General features: G+C 42.7%; 1 protein-coding gene across 12 annotated transcripts in view; it reads right to left on the bottom strand.

Moving 5' to 3' along the window:
* Nucleotides 1-25119, bottom strand: part of PARD3 (par-3 family cell polarity regulator) — a 446494-nt gene extending 421375 nt beyond the window's left edge. For 4 of the 12 annotated variants that reach the window (XM_054645725.2, XM_077173231.1, XM_077173286.1 and 1 more), the window contains exon 1: nt 24883-25114. In XM_054645725.2, coding sequence (XP_054501700.1) covers nt 24883-25002 — 120 coding nt within the window. In that variant the 5' untranslated portion in view covers nt 25003-25114. Of the gene's footprint in view, nt 1-24882 lie in introns of all 12 variants that reach the window. The other 8 variants (XM_054645709.2, XM_077173170.1, XM_077173311.1 and 5 more) reach the window with 5 other exon arrangements.
* Nucleotides 25120-25528: the final 409 nt, after the last annotated feature.

Raw genomic sequence — 25528 nt, 5'->3', positions numbered from 1 at the left:
AGCATCTTTTTGTTGTCATCAAAGAATTAACTAGAGAACATGCCAATAATTTATAAGGACGTTGACATGTGCATAAATGATGTGAGGAGGGGAAGATCTACTAGCCTCTGTGCTGCAGAAAGGCAGAAAACAGTGGTAGACAAAAACCAGAAATTTTTCCTCAATGTTTCTTAAAAGAATTATAGATGGGTAACAGAGCTCAGACTTGGAAAAAGCTTTATATATTCCTCCTGTGGATTTCACTGGAGCCTGTAGGTGCACTGTATTTGAAGTAAGAGTCTCAGCATTCTGCTGCCCCAGTTTTTCCTTTGTGCAGAAAGAGGAATGTGAATATCAAGCCTTCTTATTAACTAGGGGAGGGGAAATAAGTGTGCAAGTGTTTAAATATAGAAAAATGTTGTCAGCATGCATTAGGTGTTACTAATGCCCTCACTACTAAAATATTAATCAAATGAAACCAAGAGGTGCCTTCAGAGAAGGACAGTGGTAGTTTCTGGGTCACAAATTTTTTTTGAGTTACCCCCAGCAGTACCAGCACGGTAACCCCTTCAAAAGCTCAAGGAGGACTTGAATTGACTGCATGTTGCCTTCAACTACAAGTTCATCTTGGTGTATACACTCAGGCAACTTCTGCTGTCCTCCAGCTCTCCCATGATTACAAACAAACTTGCCATTTTCAACCATTTCCCCTCCTGGTCCCTATCTCTTCTTTCATACATAACACAAATGCTTCTTCAGTCCCACTCCTTGAAGACAGACTGCTCTCCCTTCCCCCTCACCAGTGAACTCTTAAGCAAAAGGAAAAAAAATACTTTCACAACTATTTTTTTCACTAATTTTGTCCAAAGGCTACAGAAGTTTCTGGTCCACTTCAAAGTGTTGCTGGCAGGGCCATAACTGAACCTTCTTCCCTCTTCAGTACAGGCATTACCAGAAGGATGATTATCCTTGGCCTTATTATTCCTTGCCTCTGGCTACCCTTCTCCATTTGGGAGCTAACCTACTTGCTCATCAGGTTCTTCCCCATTCTTGCCACTGCTGACATTTTCCAAAGCTTCTCCTAGAGAGACCACTTGCTTGCCTCAACCAAAAAGTTCCATTTTGGCTCCAACACATTCTCAGCAGAAGGCTTTTCCCTCCCACAGCCCTGGGGGCAGTCATGCACAAGCTCCCTCCCCATGCCCATTAAGGAGGGAAGCGCGGCTCCTCCTACAGGAGTCAACACCTCAACTTGCAATAGCCCCCAAACACAAGTGAAAAGTTAGCACATAGCTTGTTTTAGGATCAAAAAACATGTTTAGGATGACAAATGCATACAGCCTAAAACTGCTATTGATTGCACCACCAGTGATGGTGAAAAACAAAACAAAAAAAAACGGCCTAAAACTTAGAATCTCTCACACTCCAGCTACCTATTGGTTCTGCAAGTTGACTCCATTTTACAAAGCAGTGGCAGTTTCTAAAGCACTATTCAAAAGCCTGGCTATAGGGCTGAGAAGATCATTCCAAATAAAGAGGAATGGTAGGAATAACAAATACAATCTTATGGTCATTACAGGCAATTGTATGCTAACCCCCCTAATGAAGTGTGCAATTACTCCTAACAGTTTTTTCAGTCTTCTCATGTTGTTTTTTCCCAAAAAAATCTTTTAAGTTGCAGTAGAATAAATAACACCTGAATGCCATGTGATTTAAAGAGATAATACATTTTCCTTGGAAGAATTCCTTCTTCTGACCAGTACTGATACTGGTATATATTCTTACAATGCTAGATAGCCCTACTTCTTTCACTCAGACACCAACATCTAATGAGCACAGATATTCTAAATAATTCACAATAAAATTCTATGTTGAACATCCACCATGCAGAACATGAAAGATTTTAGAGCAGTCTAGTTTAAGGCTGGGAGTTGTTAATTTGAATACCCCATTTCAAACCACTATTAACGTCAAGGTGTTCAAAGCCCACTTGTATCAGCCTGACAATGTTGGCACAGCAAGACTTTCAAGAACCTCAAATTTGTGCAAATGTCTAAAGTGAATATTCTGACAAATTAAAAACTTCAAGGAAGTAAGTAATAAACTTGAAATTTTAGGATTTACCTGGTGTGAACTCTCATGCTAGCAAGGCCTGACCAGGCAAGCTTTGTGCACTGAAAAGGTGCTTGGTTTTTTGTCCTGAACACCCAGTGCACAAACCCAGCTGCTTCACAGGTCACTGCAGATAGCAAAGCATCTTCTGCCTTTCAACAGAATTTGGCTGAACCAATGGATTCTCTGCTCCTTCATCACTAACTCACCACATCCTGATTTACTGTTTCATGGGAACTGCTATTCATAATATTTTGTATTTGTTCACACTAGGCAGAGATAAAATTCTCTAGGGTGAGAATTCCCACCTGGATTCACAGAAACAAGATTTCCCAGCTGGGAAGCATCTTTTCAAAGTACAAGAGCAGCTACAAATTAAAAAACTAATGGTGTCCTCACCACATAAGCAGCTCCTCTGGCTTCACACCATGTTAACAATACTATACCTGAATTTCAGTACAACCAAATATAAGTATCAGTGTTCACCAGGAAAGGTTGGGAAAAGGCCACATGGAAACTGAGGAAGAACTGGCAAAGCTCACAGGGCTCTGCACTGAGAAGCAGATTTGCTTTACTGGGCACTCTCCTCCCAAGTGCCCAGTGCTCACAAGCACCTGCCCTTCATCTGCAAACCCAAAAACACTGGGTAAGACCCACACTGGGAAAAACAGTAATAATAGCAAAAATAAACCAGTGACACAGCAGGGAGTTACTAAGGATTACAGTGAGAAGCAGTGCAGACACAAAAAGAAGGCTCCCTGATAAGACACCAGTAGCCAGTCCTGAGAAAGAAGCTGGATCTTCTGAAAGTTTCCTCCTTTTTTAAAAAACATTTAAAAAAATTAAAAAAAAAATCTCTAAACAGATTTTGCAATCACTAGTCTAAGAAACACTAAGTTTGGAGAAGGGCTTTTCATTGTTCACATAAACAAAGACATGACTTGCAAAACAACCAAGAGAAATGTATTTGCATATTCCATATGAATATTCCATATTCCTCTAACTTGAGCACAAAACAGCTCTGGCAGTTAAAACTGTTTCAGCAGAAGAGCTAGATTTGCAGCCTTGAAACAACTCTTAGTGTTGTGCTGAGCAATGGCAGGCAATAAATAGTATAATAATAGGGATTACAAAAATCTCAGTTCAAGAACACCAGAAGTGGTACAAAGCCCCTGATGCCTGCCCATCCTGAACTAGAAACATTGCCCTTCAAGACTGCAAATGAGCATTTCACCTCCCAGTACATCTTCTGAGAGGTGAAAAAAATCCAACATATTGAGACAACCTGTTTGTGCGTGATAGTGTTTATGCTAGGAAATAAACTGGAAAAAGTTTTACTGCCAAATTTACCAGCACTAGCAAGCTGTTAACATCAACATTACTCCAAAACAGTGCAAGTAACTGCCTGCAAATTCTAGACCTCCTTATCTTTGTAACAGGCTGTCTGTAGATGAGGCTTACCTGACACTGACTACCTCCATAAGGGCATTCCACTACAAACTCCATTTTTTAAATTACATTACATAAATTGCCAAACAATACACTTTGTTTGTCCCAACACACTATATAACAATTCCCTACTTACAGGAACAACTGTTTTCTGCTTATACTTGTTAATCAGAGTTACAAAATGTTTACAGTAGAAGGAACAATGGCTCTGATTTCTTTTCAAACAGCTTCTAGATGTGCTGCAACATGCCTGTGAACCTGATTGACACCACTTTTCACTACACACAAGTGGCAATACAACCCTGGTACTTCTCTTGCACTTTTTCCAAGGTTCCTAATATTTATACCTCACATCTCATCTGTAAGAGTAAGGCATATGGAAAACCTACCTGCTTCTATGTGATCACCACTTAGCTGTCTGCTTTCAAAGTTGTACAAAGAGCAGGGATACTGACCTTGAAACACAATTATTTGGTTGAAATAACCAATTTTAAATTATGTACTGTAACATGTAAAAAGTGTGAAGTTTTAAACAACTAGGAAGCAGTAACAGGGAAAAAATTAGATGATAGCTATGAACAGGGTCTTATGTTCCTTTTCTTTAAATCTCTGGGTTTGGAAAGTTTATCTGAGCTTGTTTAGAAAAAAACAGGTATGATTTTTTGAAATAATTTTAAGTTGCTGACCTTAAAAAAAATCCATTAAATTATTGATGAAATAGGAGTAAATGGCTTAAGTGGGAGAAGCTGGAGTGCGCCAATTCCTCCTCCCAAGAACAGATACAAAGAAGCCTTTCTCAACATGGCTCAGCTCCATGGAGTTAAATAGTCCCCAGAGTAGAGGGAAGTCTGTTCTTCAGAAATTAATAAATATGCACAATCTCAATCTCACAGACATTGTCCAGCCCTCACAGCAATCCTGCAAGGCATCAACATTTCTATCCCATGGCAAGACAGTGCAACCCACCTATGGCCACACAATGAGCTATTAGCAATTTTCAGGGAGGTAGCTGTGTTTTTTCCATGCATATATTTACTTATACACACAGCAGCCACTCAGCAAGATCACACCCTAGTGTAAAAGTGGCCTGTGACAAAGGGACACATGGAATGACTGAGACCCACCTGAGCCACCTGGACTGGAAATATGTGTGCCAAAGTGATTGCAGCACGCTGCAGCCAGCTGCTGCACTCTAAAAACTGAGCTATTGCACATGGCTACTTCAGGACACATCTTAAACACATTTATTCCTCTGCACTGCCTCTAAACAGAGTTTATGCAGACTCCAATCTTGTAGATTAACAGTTAGGCTACATAAACACTGCCCTACACACCAAACTTAACCAAGGTGAAGGATCTGAAGAGCGTAAGTATGAGGATTTGAGTTTGTACTATCAATAAGAGCTTTTCTAGTATCAATTAGAGATTTGTGCATAGTCTCTGTGTAAACCAGCAGCATTTAATATAAGAAATTGTGCTACAAGAGTGTCTGAAGTCATTGACAAGAAGCTGACAGTTACACAGAACAACCCATGTAAGTCTCTCAAAGTGGGTTTTAATTCTCAGTATAAAATATGAAACAAAACCAAGGGTAAGAGTTTTGGAGATAGCAGCATTCACATCTAGAAGCAACAATTCACACAAATCCGAGTGCCAAACACTTTCTGTGGCTAAATCCTGACAAGCACAAGCCTTTTCAATGAAAACTTCAACATCTTTATTCTCCTTGTTCATGCAAATGTGACCTTTGTGTTCTTCCTCACAGACACCTTGGTACACACCCCCAACTCCAGTGTGAATATCTAAGTTCAACACATTCTCTCAATGCACACCTGAAGCTTCAACACAGCCTTGCTGCGCTCAGAGTCCAGGCACACACATGAGCAGGGTGGCTGCCTGACTCAGCTGCCATCCCAGCTGATTCACCATTCCTTTTATTGCTCCTCTCAGCTGCAAAAAGACACAACCAGCAGTGCATAGAAAAGATCATAAGGTAAGATACTACTTGATTACTATAAATTATATCAAAGCTTATTCTACTACATTTTTTAGCTTGTGAATGCTAAAAATGCATCATTTCTTGTGTGAAAAATTATTGTCAAACAAAAAAAAAATTCATGCTCAGACCTTCTGTTATTTCTTTTGCCCCCAAAAATAGCTATCTGAATCACCAACACCATTCACCAGTCAATGGGCTACTCTCAAAGAGTTTTAATATTTGTAAGCCCTAAGCCACAAAGGCAAAGACACTTCAGAATGCACATGCATTGCTCAGGAGTATGAACAGGGTTCAGCAGAACTGCAGAAAACAAAACTCTAAAGATAAGTTACTGGTTTACATCATTGTGGTTTTCTCTTGCTAGAAAGGAATCCTGCAGATCCTTACACTCATGCAATTTATCAGCAGCTGAAGAGCAGCCCCCTCACTTGGGAACCACATTCCCCAGGCTGCCAGACAGCTCAAATCTCAATATTTGCCCATGAGGAGAAGCAGGCTACCTAGAGCAACTGATGTCAGCTCACTCCAAAAGGAAACTTCATGCTCTTCCCAAACTACTACGGTAGCACAGAGGGGTTTCTGAATGACTGAGTGCTTCCATATACCCCCAACCAAAGAGAAATGCCACCCATGCAGAGGTCTCTGTCACAGGAGGGCATTTCAGAGGGCCACTCTAAACACATTCTGGAAACTTTGGGGGTTTTTAAGGACAAAACTCAAATTCTTTCTTGATAAAACAGCTAAACTCTACTTCAGAACAATCTTTGTGTGTGTAAGAGAGATAATAAAAGAAATATCAAAATAAATACAAGCCCATAACAATTCCACCTCTGAACAAAAATTAAGCTAACTTAAGTAACTCCTCAAAATGTCAGTAACCTGACTCTGAGGATACACACTTAACTCCTTAATTATGGACTCTCTTCCTGTAACTGAAATCCAATGAAATTCAATCCTGTGGTTATCCAGAAGATAAACCATTGCAAGATCAAATGTAGCCTCTTACTACTTTACCCTTTTTCTCCTCAGTTTTCCTTATCAATTCTTTTTTAGTTAAAAATATTTACCCAGAACAGGAAGGATGATTGTCATCACAGAGCCTGCCATTATCCATAGGTAAAGAAAAATGTTATTCATGGGGATCTCCAATGCCACCAGAAAAACTCCAAGATAATCTACTCCTGAAAACCAAAGACCCATCACATCAGCGTCAACATACAAGGCCAAAAAATCATGTTCTGTATTCAAACTGAGACTACAGTGCAAATCCTCAAGAGCAGGAGAATCACTCAGCTGGACATTTACCTTGAAATGCACTGGCTGCAGCCTCACTTGAGGTCCTTCAAAGGCCCTGGGAACCCCTTTGACAGGTGACCAGGAGAGGCTGTCACTCACTCATGGCAACTTTGGGAAGGGTAATGACACAGGATAACCCAGCAGCTCCCTCTGTCCCTGAGTGTCACAATCACCCATGAAGCAATTCCCTCCATGAGTGCTACTGCAGAGTGACCCAGGCAAGTGACACCAGGGACACTGACCTCATCCAAAGAGCAGGCTTACAGACATCAACTGCCCAACACAAACACACCCTTTTGCCTTCTCTCCTTCCCCCCACCATTCCCTGCTGTAATCCCCAGTGATCCAATCATAGCAAAGCACCAGCCTTGATCAGAGCTGGGAACTGCACAGGTCACTCTTGGGAACAAGGCCACCCCTGCTCATGGTGGGGAGCTGCACTGCACAGATTTCATGACACCACATGTATCCCACTGCAGGGCTGCTACCTGAAGAAACTGCAAGTCACAAAATGCCAAATGGGCATCATTAAGATTTTAGCTCCAGAAGTTTACAGGCAGCTGTATTGGCAGATCCCTTTGCCTGGCACAGTTCTGCTGATTTCAGGGTACTTCTACCCAGTTTCTAACCAAACCTGATCCCATAACACACCACAACAAAATAACCATTACCCTGAGCAGCCTGGTACCATATATGCTCATTCCAAGACTCCAAAGTATATTTACTAAGCATGGCATTCTCACAAAGTACAGGAAAAGAAGGGTTGAGATCATTTGCTTTTTAAGATGCTCTACCTTCCAGATTTCATAGGTAAATATCAAATTCCAGACACATAGCAGACTATTTTCTCCATTGATTCATACAGCACAAGCTACAAGATGTTGGCAAAGTTTTTATGCTTTGTAGATGAGATACAGGGAAAAACATGAATAAGCTTTTTAATAATTACAGGAAAGCAGATAAGGTATTTCAGTGGCCAGTAGAGCTGGGATAACTCCTGTTTATTCTTTTGTGCAAATACAGCTGAATGTTAACAGCCATGCTCATGCACTGTGCAAGTGAAATAAAAAGGAGGTACCATAAAAAACAACAAAAAAAAAGAGATTGAACAGTTTGCCCTGGACTGACAAAGCAGCAAGCAAACATCACAATTGTATGGAAGCATGCTTGGTTTGTGAAAACACAGTGCCCACTGCTACAATCAATTCCAGATGAGGGGGGAAAAAACAATAAAAAAGAGAGGATGGAGAAAAAATGAGAACATGTTGCTTTCTGCCTGGAAACAAGATTCAAAAATGAAGTGTCCATCAGGGTTTCTGACCCTCAGGATATGCTGGTTTCTCCTAGGAAAGAAGTTCCATTGACTCAGATCACAGTCATGTTTGAGCAATCTGTAAATCAATGAACATAGCTGATTTTATAGGCTTTGTACTTCAGTGAAAAGTATATAGATATATAGTACAGACAATTATCAATTTCCATTTTTAACTAAATTATTTCCTCTATTTCACATTGCTCAGTTCAGAGGGTTTTTTTCTAATATTGATTCTATATCCAGCTTGCTTGGTAATAAGCTCATCCAAAGCATTTTCTGTGGATGAAATGCTGACTATACACCCTCTTAACATTAAGTAAAAGTGTTCACATGAAAAAAATGTATCACTAGCTCTTAAATAAATATTTTAAAGTTATATAATGGTGTACAAATTCAATATAAATGCAACCTGGGATAGAACAGAAACAGAAATAGCCTTTTAAGTCATTCTCAGAACAATCTTCATTTGGAAACACATCCCACTTACAAAGTACAAGGTAAAGAAAAATATCAACATCTGAATTTGCAGAGCCCTACCACCATACATCCATTCATCACCACTCACTGCAATTCAATTGCTTTCAATAAAACTCAACTTTTTTGTTAAAAGCCCTGACTCAGCAGCATTTGCAGGACTCCCATGACAGTATTGCTGGTAGCTTAAAAATCTTTCACTGTGAATCCTCCTCACAGGGTGAGCTCAGGAGAGAGTCTGGAGCAAAAGCTTGCTCTTGTAACCATTCCTGCCCAGCAGCCACCCCTTCTGTTTGCTATTATATGCCTAAAGGAACAACTCATCTCATCAGTTAATCAGCAAGATTAATAGGACAGCACAGAATTCTTTGATTACTGTTCTGGTATAGGGAATAGCCTGAGTTTAAAACACCTAAAAAACAAGCTCCAAGAAAGGCTGAAAGACAGCTAGTGGGCAGCCTAAAAATAAAACAAAACAAATACAGTACTAGTTTGCAAAGTATCATTATTTCTTTCCATAGCATCATTATACAACTCAGAAATGCAGGAGGATGAGGAAACCTTGTAAACTAGAATCTTTGATGTACAAGCAGCACATTCGAAAAACAGGGGGGACACTACTGTGCAAAAATCATCTGTAAGAATCAGAAACAGCACCAGAAGACAACAATAAGGCTAGAATGTAGTAGAACAGAATGAACTTTCCTGAAAAAGCCAGGAACAGAGATGCCCTTGAACAGGTCAGGAACAGCTGTTTCCACAGGCAGCTAAGGAAGCAAAGCATCAGTACTGTTACCCTCAGGACCGTTAAACCTAAATACAAGCAGCTTTTCTTTTCTCAGGAGCTTTCTACCGGAGAAAGCTGTCTAAAATAAGAGGGATATGTCAAAATAACAAGAAACACAAAATAATTCATGTAAATTGTTAAGAAATATATTCTACAAGATTTCATGGAAATCTCTCAGGCTCTCCGTGCCTAGTAACAGCATGTTTATCAAAGCTGTGCAGAGTCACTTGAAAACACAGGTTCTAGAGGAAAAAGATGAAAAACAGTTATAGTATCATCTAAAATTATTTCATAAATTCCCCCAGCTGCATAGTCCACCAGCCACATTTTTGCAGAATGCTGGAGATCACACAATGACTATTACAGCAGTTAATAAAACCTGAAGGCTTCAACAAAAGCAGTATTAATAAATGGCAGTTATGCTGTAGAATGCTTTTAAAATACAAAAGCTAAACCATTTGATAAACTCAAATCAATCATTCTGAAAGAACTGGTTTATTATGATTTGAAAAACCCCAATTTTCAGGGTTTAATACTATTATTATTTAATTTGTACTACAGCAAGCACTTGCCTGTTTGCTGTCTCTAGCCCTACTGCAGCCCTTTTTCTTATTCACAATATAGAGATCCATCCTAATACAACATTATAATTATAATATAGAGATCCTAATATGACAGCTTGCACCTAACAAAGGGAAAACACCTTTTTTCAGCACTGTATGCAGAAGGGATTAAAAAGTTTTGGTAGATTGAGCTCCTTATAAATCAGCATCTGTAGCACAGTAGTCTACAAGCTAGAGAGTTCATACCAAGGCAATTAACCCCATCAATCTAAAAAAATGGCATAACCATGAACACAGCTCGCTCTTACCTGCAGCTGAACACTATTACAGCACTTACCCACTACCCAGATTTCTTGGCCATGTCCACCTTTATTTACAACACTTCTGTATTAAGAGAGTATTACAGAACTTGAATGGGGAAAAAAAATGAAATGCTGACTTGAATTCTACTATAATGGATTAATATTCTCCCTTCTCCAATTTTCTCATATTTAAAGCAAATTCATCACTGACAGACCTTGTCTGGCTTCAGTGTGTCACTTAAACAAAAATCACTACTTATAAATCCCTTTAGATAGCTATACTAAAGTCAAACAAAAGCATTTCCTTTATTTACATTCTAAGTTATAAACATTTAAACAACACTGGTATCAACATCCTACACTGTCAAGGACTAATCTTATATGGAAGTTTCAACCCAAGTTGGAAAAAATTACATAAGCAACAGACATTATTAAGCAGTTTAACATGATGGACTCCACACTTGTCTAAAACTAAGAGACTTTCTTTCCAACAGCCAATTACCACAAGCTACTCTCTTTCCAGCCTGGGAAGCTTGGTGTGTCTTTTCATACAGTGTCTGAGCTACAGGACAGGAGAAGGCCTGAGTACAGCAATATTTTACCACATCCATACTAGGGAGGAAAGACAGTCCTGCAATGAAGGAGTCAGCAGGTCAGCACTTTATTTCCAGCTTGGGTCCAAACTGTTTGTGTGGTCCTGGATCAGCCAGTGACCTCCTGTGCCTGCTTTCTCTATGCACTCTGCAGGGATAAATCCATACGTGCCCATCTCCTGCTATGACATTTGCTTGCCGATTTTGTTTTTGAAGGGAAAGGTGGCAAAGCAAAGAAGAAAACTGCCCTGCTAAGAGGAGTGGGTGCTGAAGAGCCATCTCCTTGCAGATAGTTTGGGTGTTGCACGCTGTTACTACTGATGGGTGCATCACAGCTTTGCTGCAGTACAAGCAATAAGTACATTTCTCTTTCCTAAGGTCAAAGAAAGATGAAGAGCAAACCACAGAAGGACTTAATGCCAGTACTCCCTGCAATTAACATCGTGCTGTTGTGAAACGCATGTGTTAATGAGGTCCTTGCAGAGAATGAGCCACAGGAATACACAATGCTGCTCCCAGGTGAGCAATCCCGTACTCCATCATCTGTGTTTGGAATAAACCTACACAGCTTCCCAGTTAATGCAGGCCTGTCTTGGTAAGCAGTGATAGAAAGGAGTCCACTCCTACTCTGTGCCCTCTTTCACAGCTGAAGAAGCAGGGCACTGATACACACATTTCCCTTCTCAAATCACAGCATCAGGAAAGCAAAACTAACCAGCTATTTCCTGCATCTTCACCACAAGATTCAGCCAATGTTTCTGAAAGGAACCAAAAGACACTGTAACTGTTCCTTAAATCTGAACCACAGCACTTTTAGTCTCTCCTGTTCACTCCTATATATATCTCTTTCTATAACTCAGGCTCCTGTGCAGCAGGAAAATGGAGTAAGCAATAGTTTTCACAAAAAAGTACCACTCACTTTTTACTGTATATTACTGAAGCCACATTAAACTTCTCTGAAGATGCTCTGACTTCTGAATTAGAGCTGAGTTAGTGAATCTTTTAACTGTGTAGGGACATAAAATATTCAGTCTTTTCTAACAACTTGCACAACCTGTACACATAACCCTACCGGCATGTTAAAAATTAGGCAATTTGAAGTAGTTCATCCTATAATAAAAATAAGTTATAAAAACTATTCATCTACTAGTGTGGAATATACTATGGCAGCCCAACCACACAGCGAATCAGAGCCTCTGCTCACCTTGCAGCAACAGAGCTGGTGCCTGCAATGGGACACAGCAAGTGCAACCCAGCACCAGCGAGTCTGGGTACAGATGTGGAAATTCAACACCCTGGCAATGACCAGAGCAACAGTGTAAGTCACAACACAAAGGGGAAAGTTTTATTTGTGGAGTTCTATACCAAGCATAATATGTATTAAAATCCATGCTTTAAAAAAACCAAAACAACCAAGCGGCAAATTTCATTAGTTCACTTTATCCTTCTGCATATTTACTTAATTTTTTTTCAAAATTACTCCATTATTTTTTTTCTCCCTTGTCCATTTACCAACATTCCCAAACCAGTAGAGCCTGTCAAAGCTAAAAGCCTTGTCCTGCTGCTGGTGTATATCACCAACATATGTTAGGAGCACTTAAATTGCAAGGCTGCAATCTGCTCTCTGAAGGAGGCTGGTAGCAGGTGTGACAGTCTGATCAGCAGAATGAACTCTATATAAAGATGCAAGCAGTGGGGGGGAGGACTCCACAGCTTTGCTTTTACATATCATGCTGTATTTGTAGTCCTACTTATTCAGAAAGAGGGAGAGGGGAGCCACAAAGTTAAAATAGACAGACTTTGGCATCTTTGAGCTCAGTGTTTGATCTCACAGCCCTTTTCTCTCAGCAAAGCAAGTGAGCAGCACCAGGCTGTCTCTGAATTGCTGTTCATGCTGACAAACGCACAATTTGCAATTGCAAAGAACTGACCCTCTCATTTACTGCATCTAGACATAATGTACAAACCCAGAGCCATGCGGTCTTCCCCAAAGGCTGGCTTTCCTAACAGCCCATCAGGTGAAAGGCAGGCTGCAAAGGGCTGTTCATTATAAACTGAGTTCAGATCTCTGCTTCCTATCTCAGCTTCTACCTTACACTGAAGAGTAACACAAAACACAAAGCGAATTATCACACTCCACACTTAAGCTCAGGAGGAACAGCTCACTTTTTGAAAAAAGTGACAGGAAAATTTTGAATGATAACACAGCATGTTTCTAAAACACTAATTAATTACAGAACAGCTATTATTTTTTACTTCAGTATCACACACAACTTTAATCCCCAAGAGTGACCAAGAAAAAAATGTGGACTCATTGTGTCTTAATTCTCTCTATTCACCATGTCTCTGGCATCCACCAGCCTTTGGAAACAAAGTCTTTCAGAAGGCAACAAAACACTGGCTCACTGAATCAGAAGCAGCTTGTGAAGGCTGCTAGAGTTAAAGCAGTCTAATCACAGACATAATACATGGTCTTATAAAGGGTAACACAGACCACCCATAAAACCCATGAAATCTGCAACTTCTCTGCTGTCCTGGAGGTGTTCAAGGCCAGGTTGGATCAGGCTTTGAGTAACCTGGTCTAATGGAAGGTGTCCTTGCCTATGACAAGGGGATTGGAAGCAGGTGATCTTTAAGGTCCCTTCCAACCCAAACCACTCTATGCATCTATGAAAACAAGACATACAGCTTACAGAATTAGCTATTATGATTTAAAGATTGCAAATAGTTTAATAACTTTCACATAGAGCAAAATTTTAAAGCCTTTTTATTTTGTTCTGACACGAGACCAAGCAAGTACTGAACTATGAAATTGAAGCAATTTAGAATAAAGACCATTTAATACTAATTGGACTCAAGTACAGCGGATGGCTATGGTAAATATTGGGATTTTAATTGAGAAGAGCAATATGCATGCATAAGCATTTACAGGTCCACCTTGACAGCATTCTTATAAAGGGAACAACTATGCAGATCTATCTCATCAAACTGAAGAGCCCACAGGACAACACTAGAGCACTGCCCAAACCTTTCCTCAGCCATTTACACTAGCCACTGGGAATATACCACCACAAAAAGCAGATTTAATCAAGTCTGAAATACACAGTTGTAAAGAAGTATTCTGGAAGCAGATTTAGGATACAGTTCCCTTCAGCTGATTGTTTAGACTTTTCCAGGTGCTAAAAGGTAAACAGCAGTACATTCAAGCTAATGACCACAAATTCAAATATCACAAGAATATTTAACTCAGCACAAATTAGCTTTTCATACAAGCTAGCTCCCCTTCACTGCTGCTTCCATTCCTCAGCTAGGCAATTCCAGCAGCAAAACAAACTTCTTACCTCCACAGAGACAGGGTAAGGCTTTTTGAGCTAAATATTTCATAAACACCAAAAGATACAATACAGGATGTTCATTACCTGTGGCTTCCAATTTAGCAGGGGCTTCAAGCTAACAACAGCTATTTTATGGCAACACCAAAGCAACAAAAGGGTCATCAGGAATTTACTTCAAACAGCTATACTAATAAAGGAGAGACTTATAAGACACTGATTACATTTCACACACTTTAACATCTGGGTTTAGTTTACCAAAGAATTGTGTTCCTGAATGATCACTGGGTACATGGTGAAGAGACTAATCCATTGCCTAACACAACCACAAGTTAAATATGCTGTTTTACATACAGAGCAAAACATTTTCTTTCAGATGAAATTAGTTAAGTCCAGAAAATATAGGTTTTCTCTTCAAATGCAAGTTCTTAAACATATACATATTTTGCAGTTATAGTCATTTAAAGTCACATTCATTGGCCTTTTTACAAAGAGAGCCTATGTTAACACACTACCCTGAATTTAAAAGTGCTACTTTATTTCAGCCAGTCCACTTTTTCTTGATATTTCTTTTTTCAAACTTCAAATTTTCCAGCATTATTACAGAGAGCATTTATTTATGTTATTTTTCATTTGTAAAAAAAACTAGAAAGAGCAACTAAAGCTGCTATTAAAAATACTCAATGATACCAAAACCCATCAAACCTATCTTCTCACATCAGTATTCTTAATGACATTAAAAAAATGTTCAATAGAGGATTTGGCAACAACGCTCTGAACTTGCACCATGTCCAGAAGACAGGGCTCAGTCTGACTGAGGGTGGACAAGTCCCTTGTGCTGGGTCTTGTCCTTTCCCCCACCCCCAGGTACCTTGTTCCTACAATGCCAGGAGAGAAGCTTTGGCAGTGTTTAGGGGTTAACCCAGGGCACACGCTCACCCTGATGCAAACCTGACCTGCTGCCTCACTGAGCCCCACACACACACACCCCCCCACAGGAGCCCTGCAAAGCTGGCTACCCCACTCCAGGAAAGCCACAGCCATTGCTGGGCTACCTCCCCTCATCTCCCTGCAAAAGCAGCAGCATTTCTTCTCTTAACCAGCATTCATCTCTACAACAAATACCAGAAACACCCAGCAGAACAATTGAGGTGTATAGAGATGACTACTCTCCTCCTATTGTAATACTCTCCAAATTACTATAATTGCACAATACTTTTCAACTTTTAGCAAAGCCTAACACTTCAGGCTAGCAGTCTTCCAGCAGCCTGCTACTGCCAGAGACAAATTCAAGCTGAGTAAAATCCCTTCCCTCCTCAGGCTGCACACAGTGCTGAGGCCAGAGCTCATTCACCAGGAATGGATGGCCACCACAGCCTTGCTACCTAAATTCTTCTTCTTTTGGTACCTGGTAGCTGGCTCCTTTCCTGGTGCTCACAGCTGCAGGCACAGAGTCTTCATAAGAAGGCAGAGGGGCAAACTGACAGCACAAACAAATACACACTTAAAACAACACAAATAATATATGGTCCAACAGGTTCTTGAAGAGGTCAAATTAAATCAAGCTTTGTTATTTCACTTAGCAGCTTATTAAAGAAGCAAAAGGCTCCAAAGCTTCCAATTTATGGGGGTTTTTCAACTGTCATTTAAGTTGTTATAGCAACAAAACTTTCAGCTGTGTGGTCTCAGAGACACTCCAGCAAGCCCAGAAGTAATTTTTCCAATATTTACTGAATTCAGCTCCTTCCTGTTCGGGTCCTTAAGAACTTGGAACAAAGTTGTTCGTTATATGCACAAAGATGTGTATTGCTGCAAGGTTCTCACAAGTAAGATATTGCTTCTGACATTTAACAAAGGAGAAAAAAACATTATGTGGCCTTTGCCTAGGGGGAAGATAGAGTAACTCAACAACTTTGAAAGCACATGCAAAAAACATGGGGTAAGGTGAAACTACTTTTCCATTTACTAAATGTGGCTACATTTCTTCAAACAAATGAAAACACCTAAGTGGGTGCACACACAAACATACAGGCACTCCCAGAAGTTCTATCACCATTTAAAATACTTTATACCCACGTAACTATTTTTTTTCTAGCAATACACATCAACACCAGAAACATTTTAAATTGCTATTCTGAGTCCGTAAAGACATGCACACCCAGAAAAAAAAAATCCTATAAATGTTGCCACTTAAAAAGAAAACTGCAAATGATATACCAGCTTGCTCCTCCTGCAACAAATCCGTAATTTCACTGCATCAGCAGCAGGCTGAGTATGAGCAAATGGGGAGAGTACGGCCAAAAATGTGACACTGCTTTTCCAAAACAGAGTCTATTTTCCCCACCAAATCAGGGATACACTACTTTCACTATGCTTATTACCCAGAAAGAAAAGCTTCCTATAATAAATTCCACAGGTTAATTTAAAAAAAAAAAAGCCTTTGGGTGACATCTGTTGCACCACTGAGGTCAATTCTTCATCCTCTTGCTAAATGGACTGCTAGCCTCCAGGACACCAAGTTAACCCATTTCTTCCCATCTCTCCATTTTCTGTTTGTCTGTACCTCATGTACTGCACTGGTGTCTTGCTTCCATGCAAACTCCCATTTCCCACTCAGGTGAAAAAAAAAAAAGCAACAGGAGTCATATCCATCTATCCTTCAAAAGCATTTCTGTTATCATTATATTGCAAAGGTTTCACATTGTTGTCTCCTTATTCCCAGAGTTTCATACCTCCTTGATGTTTCTCGTAGGCAGCTCCTCTAGGCACTGACTCTTCCTTCTTCTCACAGCAGCCAACTGAGCCCAGCTCCCCCCAGCCACCCAATCCACTCTTTTATAGCACTCTCCTGATTGGCTACAGCTGCAGCCTGTTCAAGTCAGGCCTGTTCCCAATCTCTAATGATTGGCTCAGCTGCAACTCCTTAAGGGTTAAGATTACTTTCTATACTACCTCTATTGTCTTATAGTGTATCCCCCTACACATTTCCTTTCACCAAACTCCAAGGACACCCCATCCTTTTTTTCAACCCTACAGAAGATCATCCTTCTCCCCACAGTCATTTCCCTTCTGCCAGCCCTATTTCTGTCACCACAGACATCCTAACAAGCTGGAGGCAACACCAGCCAACTTATCCAGCACCAAACCATGGTCTCTGGCAGGAACACAGCAGCACCCCAGGGCCCAGCTCCAGGGGATGCTCATCTGTGCTCCTGGACAGCAAAGATCATCTCCTTGCACAGAAACCCTCTGGGTCTTCACTCCTCCTCTCCTGCACCAGAGACCCCAGCCTTGAGATGCAGAGCGTGGGATGCAGTCCAAGAGTTTTAGTATGAAAGTAGGAATTGCATTTCTCCTTTTGTTTGGGACTAAATAGGTGATTAATGTGCATCACTTTGCCACAGGGAATTGAAGTAGAAAATAAGTTACCAACAAGTTACCTAATTAAAAAAAAAAAAAAAGAGAGAATACAAAAAAATACTGCAACAAAATAGTTATTAAAATTATTTCAAATTTAACAAATACCTGGGACCAACTTGAGAAAATAACTAAGAATACCCATAGGGAAAAAAAAAAAACTAACACTGCAACTAATGTGATTCTCTCAAAAAACAAAAAGGCCTTAATATTTGCTGTTAATTTAAAATTATTTTCCCCAACTTAAAATTTGACTCATTTCTCTTTCAGTAGCAATATTAGTCATTTTGACAAGTATTATGTATGTCTGTGCTGCTGTTTTTCTTTTTACTTTCTTGGTTTTTTAAACAGCCCCACTGGATTATGTAACTTAGCTCAAAGGCAGTTTGGTTTTTGGTGGTTTTTTATCCATTTTCCAGTACCAGACTTGCTGAGCATTACATCAAAATGACCTCAAAGAAACAAAGAAAATATATAATGTATATTAAAAAGTAGGGAAAAAAAAATAAAGCACAGATGCCCTAAAGTATCTTCCAGAATTTTTTAATACTTTTTGCTTCACTTTTTATTTTCTTACTGCTCAGAAAATATTTCTGAGTGAGAACATCTGTGCTATTTTCTGGATTGATGTTAGAAGAATTCCACTTTATTTTCAATATACATAAGCACTGGTTCAGCATTGTTGCATGTTTTATCCATTCAATTTATATTTGGATGAAACGGTTTGTTTTCCTTTGAAGAACCAGGAAATTGTTTTAAAGCTACATGAACCATATTCTGTCTAACTAAGATCACCAGCATTTCTCCCCCATTTACTCCGTCTTCTTTTACCAGATTAAATGTGCCACGACCAAAAGATGTCATAGTCTGGTGCAACTGAGAAAGTGTTACTTCCAGTGGTGTTTTTGTAACAGAGCTAAAACATCTGTGACTGTTATAAGTGAAGTTAAAGTGTAAAAAGCTATGAGAATCAGATGGCTTTCCACTGGTGGAAGGCTATATTGCGCAGGAGAAGAAAGGCTGGCAACTCCCTAAACCCCAGATTGCCTGCAGGAACCGTTCCCCAAATGCACTGAGCATTTTCACAGTCTCCCCCACAGTGCTCTCCTCAGAGCTACAGGAATTGCTCAGCAGCTGAATGGTGCTTTGCTCAAAGGGAAATCACTCTCCAGCCACTCTTCCACAAACACACACTTCACTTTGATCTCTGTAAGTAACAGTGAAACACTGAGAAACCACATCATGCCACACTGAAATCCATGGTGCATCCCATCCAGGCAGAGATAGGTGCTGCTCACACCAGCCAGCCCCAGCAGTACCACACACATCCTTCACTGAAAGCACCTCCAAAGCTGAAGGGCTTACAGGGTGTCCACTTCCCAAGACCCTCTTTTTAAACACTACAGAATTCAGCCTTCTTTATTAGCTTGGAATAATCCCAAGTGTCTGCTTGCTCAAATCACAGGGGTACAGCCCCAGCATGGCTCTCAGGCCTTTTTAAGATGAGCCTCCTCCCTTGCAGCACGGATGGCACAGAACAAAGGCAAGAGCTGGCAGAGAGGGCATGGCAGGGCTTGTGCAGCTCCCTGCCTTGCAAGCCCCAGGTCCCTCGGGCACAGCACTGCTGTACAGCAAAGTCCCCATGCCAGGGACATTCACCCCAAAGGTTCATTTCTACCTTCGCCCTGCAACTTCTCTAGCCATGTGCAAGAGCCACCTGTATTTACAGATGAGCCAATAACAGGAAAACATTGATTTGGCTGAAAACGCAGACAGAATTGGAGAAAAGAAGTTAAAACAAAGTTTTCCATAATGAGCAGAGGGACTTCATCACTGTAGCCTTGCATTTCCAGCACCAAACCTGCAGGATCACACAGCAGCTTTCTAAATGTGAAGCAACCATGACCCATTTCAGTACTGATCTTCCTTAAATTAGCATCTCTCCAGTGCTGCTCACCAAGCCCCAGCAAAATGACGTTCCTATCAGCTGGGTTTCACTGCACTGTTGGGAGCCCAGCGTCAGTGAAGAGGTCAAGAGCCAGCTGGAGAAAACTGCCCAGAGCCCCACGGAATCCTGGCTGACCTCAGGTAAATGACTGAAATAGTCCCCAGCCAACACTGAATGCAGAGCCCAGACACATCATCCTGGGGTGTCAGCCAGAACTAAACTGATATCCAACTGAGCAGCAGGGGTGACAAGGATTCTTTTGGCATTTTGGTTCCTTTTTGGGGTTGAGAGGATTCCTGTGTATTCTGTATTCTGGAAATCGCCTGTAAGGTTTCTTTCTACTTAAAAAAGGTTTGAGATGTGCACATATAAAAAATTAAATCCAAATCTAAAAAAGAAAAAAACACACACACAATCAAAAAGAACTTGAAATCTTTTTTTATGCTAAATTTAGCCGCTGCTGCCCTTGAGTATTGCCAAAGGGGTCACTGAATGGGCATTGTGGCAGATCCATTTAAGCCTGTGGCAAAAACCTAGTGGTCAGGCTCAAGGAGAGAATGTGCCAAGAACAACACAAAGCCCAAGTAAAATCAGCAGATTTTCATACCGACCCAGCCATGTGTTAGGCTCTACAAACGATGCCCCAGTGACACAGTCATGAGGAACTGTGCAACTGTTTGCTCTACAGAACATAACTTGCATCAAAGCTGCCGTTGTGTACCTGACAGAGAACCAGCTGTCTGAGAACTGACTTTTAAGCAAATAATCCCCACTAGCTGGCACTGGGGTGGGGGGGGTAAAATCAAAAACAGGAAAAAAAAGCAAGCTTCACAGACACCATCACTCAGGCTTCAACCTTCCTCCCTCACAACTCCCTGCTGATGAATGTCAGACCTACCAAAGAGATGGAGCTTTAAGCTTTGGGTGGCCAAAGCCCCCAATGTAGAAATTACATGAGAGTATGGTCATCTGACACCTGTTACCTTTGCTTACACTGCCAACTCTCCTGGAGTTCTGGTCTCTTATCAGCAACAGCCTCTAACACTATCAAAGAGCAGATTACAATTTCTTTTCACAAATATTACTGCACTGCAGTTTTCAAATTAACAACTGAAGTATTGTTCCATGCAACATCAAAACCCCCACAAAACTTCATCTCCTACAGCATTTGGCATAGGAAAGGGAAAAGGTGTCTCAAGACTTCTATTAAAATAATTTTGATTCAGCAGAAAAACTGTTAATTTACTTATTTCAACTGGAAAATTAGGGTTATATATGACATCTAGGAACACCACTGCAAGCTCATGATATGCAGGGCATCAGCCTGAACTATCATGGAAACCAAACAATTCCTCTAGGGACAACATGACACTGAACAATTCCAGCAAATCTACAATTTCCTATTTCATATTCTTGCTTACCATGCTCATTTACATCACATGATTTTTTTTTTAATTATATTTACCCATTGCTTATGCATACCTATTTTTACTTGCAAGAAAAATAAGATAAAAGTTAAAATGCTTACAATATCCTCTGCAAAAATCAAAGCACAAGAGATTATGCTGACTGTGAAAAGTCAACAAAAAAAGTCAGAAACATCTCTGGCAACATCTAGATCAAACCAAAATTACAAGATGCACAATTACTTTCTTTCAATAGTTGCTCGATATATCATTTTTATATAATTTTCCACCTTTTAACACTGGTTCAATATTTGATAAGAATGTTTCATCTCAATTGCCTGTCTGCTTTCTCCTTTTTGGTGCAGGCCATCATCTCTTGCCATCAACATTAAACCATTCAGATGTGGCTGACCTCCCCTCTTAAATCACCCTTACCTTCTTGCAAGTTTTTAACCATTAAATTAATTGCTAGGACGACACTACTCTAAATCTCCACAACCCTTGACCAGCAGGGTCTGGAAAATGCAACCACCATTCCTCAGGCCAGCTGTCCCCTGCCCAAGTTGTACTCCTTTAAGGCTCAGGCAGGGATTGTGCCAGAGGCTGCATCACCCCATCCAGCCACACCAAAGTGCACCATTAGCGTGCCCCCATGAAAACTGGGTTTCATTTAACATGATCGATTTTGCTGACTCCACTTGCCCTGAACAAGGTGGACATTTCAAATATCTTTTATCATTTGCTTGTTCATTTCCCGCAAACACAACCTGCAGAAAGAATGCATCATGTTTCAGACACAAAGCTTCTCTTGGAATAAGAGCAAAAGAACAGAAAAATTTATACACACTACATAGACCAGCCTTTAAACACAACCTGTCATATTAATAACTAATTTCATACACAAAGACTTAGCACTGACAGCAGTGTTAATCCATAATAAATTTTTGAATAAATTTGAGGATTCACTCAGAATCCTCATCAAAGACATAGCACCCAGAACTAACTGCAGTTATCTGCAGTTGTGCTATCTGTATGTTTTGAACTCCTAAAATTTTACAGAGAGGAGAACTGTACTATTATGTGGATTGTTCTCCATAAGTACTTTTTCCATTCTCGACATGTCTCTTCAACCTAAATAATACCAAGCCAGAACACTGAGGTCAAATTTTGAAGTTATTCACTGCTGGCACTCTCCAAGCATGGTTTTGGGCTGCCTCACTACAACTGCACAGGGACATCATAAGTGCACTGTGCAGATCACCTACTGCTAATCACAACTGGGAAACCGTGACAAAGCAGGGGGAAATTTGGGAAGGGCTGACAACTCAGTTCTCAAGGAGTTCTCCTGAAAGAACTGATGCACATTGTAGACACACACATTCTTGCAGGATGAGAAATGCTGCTTTTCCTGTAAGTATGAAAACCAAAAACTTCATTCAAATATTTTGAATAATCTTCCACCAGATATGCTTCTTTCCATACGAGCATAGTGGTGGTGCTGTAGATTTCAGTGTCAGCTTGATACCGGCTGCCAGACAGTAAGTTCATATGGGCACATATACTTTGATCCTCTCAGTTAGGAATTACTTTGTCCCCTTTCTTGTCTCCTTAGGAACTGAAGATTTGCTCATCTGCTACACTAGCACAGAAAGGAACCATCTAACTGCTATGAAAATACAGTCATCTGTGGAATTCCAGCATCCAAACCATACAATTACTATGTTACACTACTGCAAGCACAGCAAACAGTATTATACACCTACTTACAAAACTTACTTACTGTAACATCCAGTTTCCTCCCACCTAAACATCACCACAGAAAATGTTCAGCAAATTTAAGTTAGAAGTAAGGTTTGACAGTGACCATATAAAACACTCAGAGAAAGTCCATGGACACTGCTACTGTTTCCAACCACAGAATTTCCATCTAATAGAAACAATCTTGGTAATTGCAGCTACCTCAAGTCCATACCAGTGGCATTTAGCATAACCACCATATAAATACTAATAAATAAAACCACTGTGTCATTTTAACCCAGGATGCAGAGCTTTTGATACCAGTCTAAGTCTGGCTGCCCCTCTGCAAACTGTCTCTTTAACTACATGGCAATATTCAGAGTTACTTTTTTTCCCTCCCAGGATTCCACAGGTGGGCCACTTTTGTTCCGAAATGAAATTTGCAATGATGTAACCTTTTCCTGGTGACTGTCGTGTGTCTCCCCTGTGCTTATAACTTCAATCCCTCCCGGGTTTAACATTATGCTGCAGAAGGCAACTGCTACCCCTTAATGTAACTAAATACTTGGAAGCCAGGATGGAGCCCATTGCCACAGGAGTTATATGGGCCAGTTTTGGAACAAAACACAACAAAATAATTACTTTTATTAATGCTGTAATACCGAAGATCAAATGCTGCAAACACTTCTCATCTGAATGGCCCAATGAGGCATTCGGTGTTCCACAGTCTCACTTGAGTGTTCACTGCTTTACCTTAACCAGAGAGGTACTTTCAGCCACAGTCTCCTATATGCAAGTAAACTGCCATCTGCATTAACTGCTGTATATGAATGACAGCTGGTATGCAGCCACAGCCGTATCCTTGAGAATCATTTTACTTTTTCCAGATAGAATCAGAATATGCTTGTGGTCTTCAAAACCATGCTCTTTAGGAATCAGGTGGGGAGGTGATGGGAAACTCAGTTACTTTTCTTCTTCCAGCATTTGGAATTCTCTATGAAAAAACTGATTTTAAAAATTTTCTCGCCAATCACTTCAAACCAATCAATGAATGCCTCACAATATTCCTTCCATTGCATGTTTCAGGACAACCTGGCAGTCTGCATTTGCCAAAGTAAAACTTCCAGGATCAGAAGTGTAAAATGTCTCAGAAGGGATGAGGGGGAGAAGCACAACTAAAACTTGGATCGATAAGGCAGAGGAAAGGGGAAAGGCACTGCCGAAGCTCTCAGCCAACGATGGTTACACTGCCCAACAAACCAGTTGATTAAAAAGAAGTTTGCAGCAGCAAGAAAGTACGGGAGGGGGGAGGGGGGGAAAGGGAGGAGGAGAGGAAAGAGAGAAAGAAAAATTAAAAAAAAAAAAAAAAAAAAAGGAAGGGAAGAAACTCAAAGCCCAACAAGTTGCCCATGGAGGGAAAGCCAAGTCTGCAACTGCCTGCACACGCACAGCCCGGGATTTCAACATGGGGCTGCGGGAGGCCGGCGGGGCGGCTGTCGGGCTGCGCCGCGGCCCGGGCCGGCGCCCCCCGCACCCCGGGGCCCCGCGGAGCGTCCCGCAGCGCGCAGCCTCCCCCGCGGCCCGGCGGGCGCGGAGGTGCCGCGGGCGGCCGCGCTGCTGGGGGCCCTCGGAGCCTCGCCCGGCGCGGAGGGCGGCCCGCGGGGCGCCGCCGGACGCCCCTGCGGCGGGGTCCCCTCGCACCGCCCTCAGCGCCGGGCCTGGAGGGCCGGGAAGCCTGGAGCTGGAGTTCCAGCCCTCCGCCGCGACTCCCGCCCGGCCCGCTGCGCCTCGGCCCCGCCGCCCGCCCCGGGGCAAACCCGGCACCGCCGGCCCCCGCGCTGCTCTGCCGGCCGGGTTCGGGCGGCTCCCGCACCGACACCCCCGGGGGCCGCCGGGCACCGGCGAACAAAGGGCCGAGGCCCGCCAGGCGCCCGCGGGGAGCCGCGGAGGGGCCGCGCTGGCCGCTGCGGAGGGGCCGAGCCCCCCCCGCCCCCCGCTCCCTGCGGTGGCGCCGGGCACTCGCTCCCCGCGGGCTCCGCCGCCGCCGCCGGCCGCCCCCGGCCCCGCTCCCGCCGCTCCCCCCGGCGGGGCAGCCCGGACTTTCCCCCTCTCTTCCCTCCCCACTCCGGGAAGCGCCATATTGATCGCGGGCGCCGCTCCCCGCGCCCCTCACCTTGGCGATCGCCTTCTTGTACCGGGTCACCGCTTGCTGGATCAAGCTGAAAACTTTCATGTTCCCGTCCCCGCAGGGCACGACCACCCGCGTCCTCCCGAAGCACACCGTGACTTTCATCCTGTGCGGCCGGGGGGCTCCCGCGTTCCTCCGGCCCCGCGCAGCCTTCCTCCTCCTCCTCCTCCTCCTCTTCCCCTCCGCCCTCCGCCACGGCCGCCCCCCGGCGGGGCGCGGCGCTCAGCCCCCGGCCGCCGCCGGGCTGCCGCTGCGGGCGCCCTGCCTCCGCCCCGGCGTCGCGGCCGGCCCGGCGAGGCGCGGGGAAGGGAGGGCAGCGCAGGACGGGGGCCGGTGCTGCCTTCCCGAGGGCCGGGGGCCGCTCACATGCCGCAGCGCTGCCCGCGGCCACCTGCTCGGCTCCTGCCCCGGCGCGCAGCGGCGGCGGGCGGGGCGGGCGGCGGCGCTGGCTCCCGCTCCGGAGGCGTGGGGCGGTGCGGCGGGGCGGGGGCAGCCGGCCGGCTCCGCGGGGCGCCGGCAGCGCGGACGGGGCGGGGGAGCCGGCGGGCTCCGCACACGGTCGGAGAGAGTGCCCCGACCGAGCCCGAGGGGCTGCGGCTGCCCCCGGTTCGCTCTGCCCCGCCGGGTACCG

This window comes from Agelaius phoeniceus, chromosome 1 (genome assembly GCF_051311805.1).
Source record: "Agelaius phoeniceus isolate bAgePho1 chromosome 1, bAgePho1.hap1, whole genome shotgun sequence".
Classification (NCBI taxonomy): domain Eukaryota; kingdom Metazoa; phylum Chordata; class Aves; order Passeriformes; family Icteridae; genus Agelaius; species Agelaius phoeniceus.
Note: the sequence above shows the minus strand (reverse complement) of the source record. Positions and strands in the feature narration are given on the sequence as shown.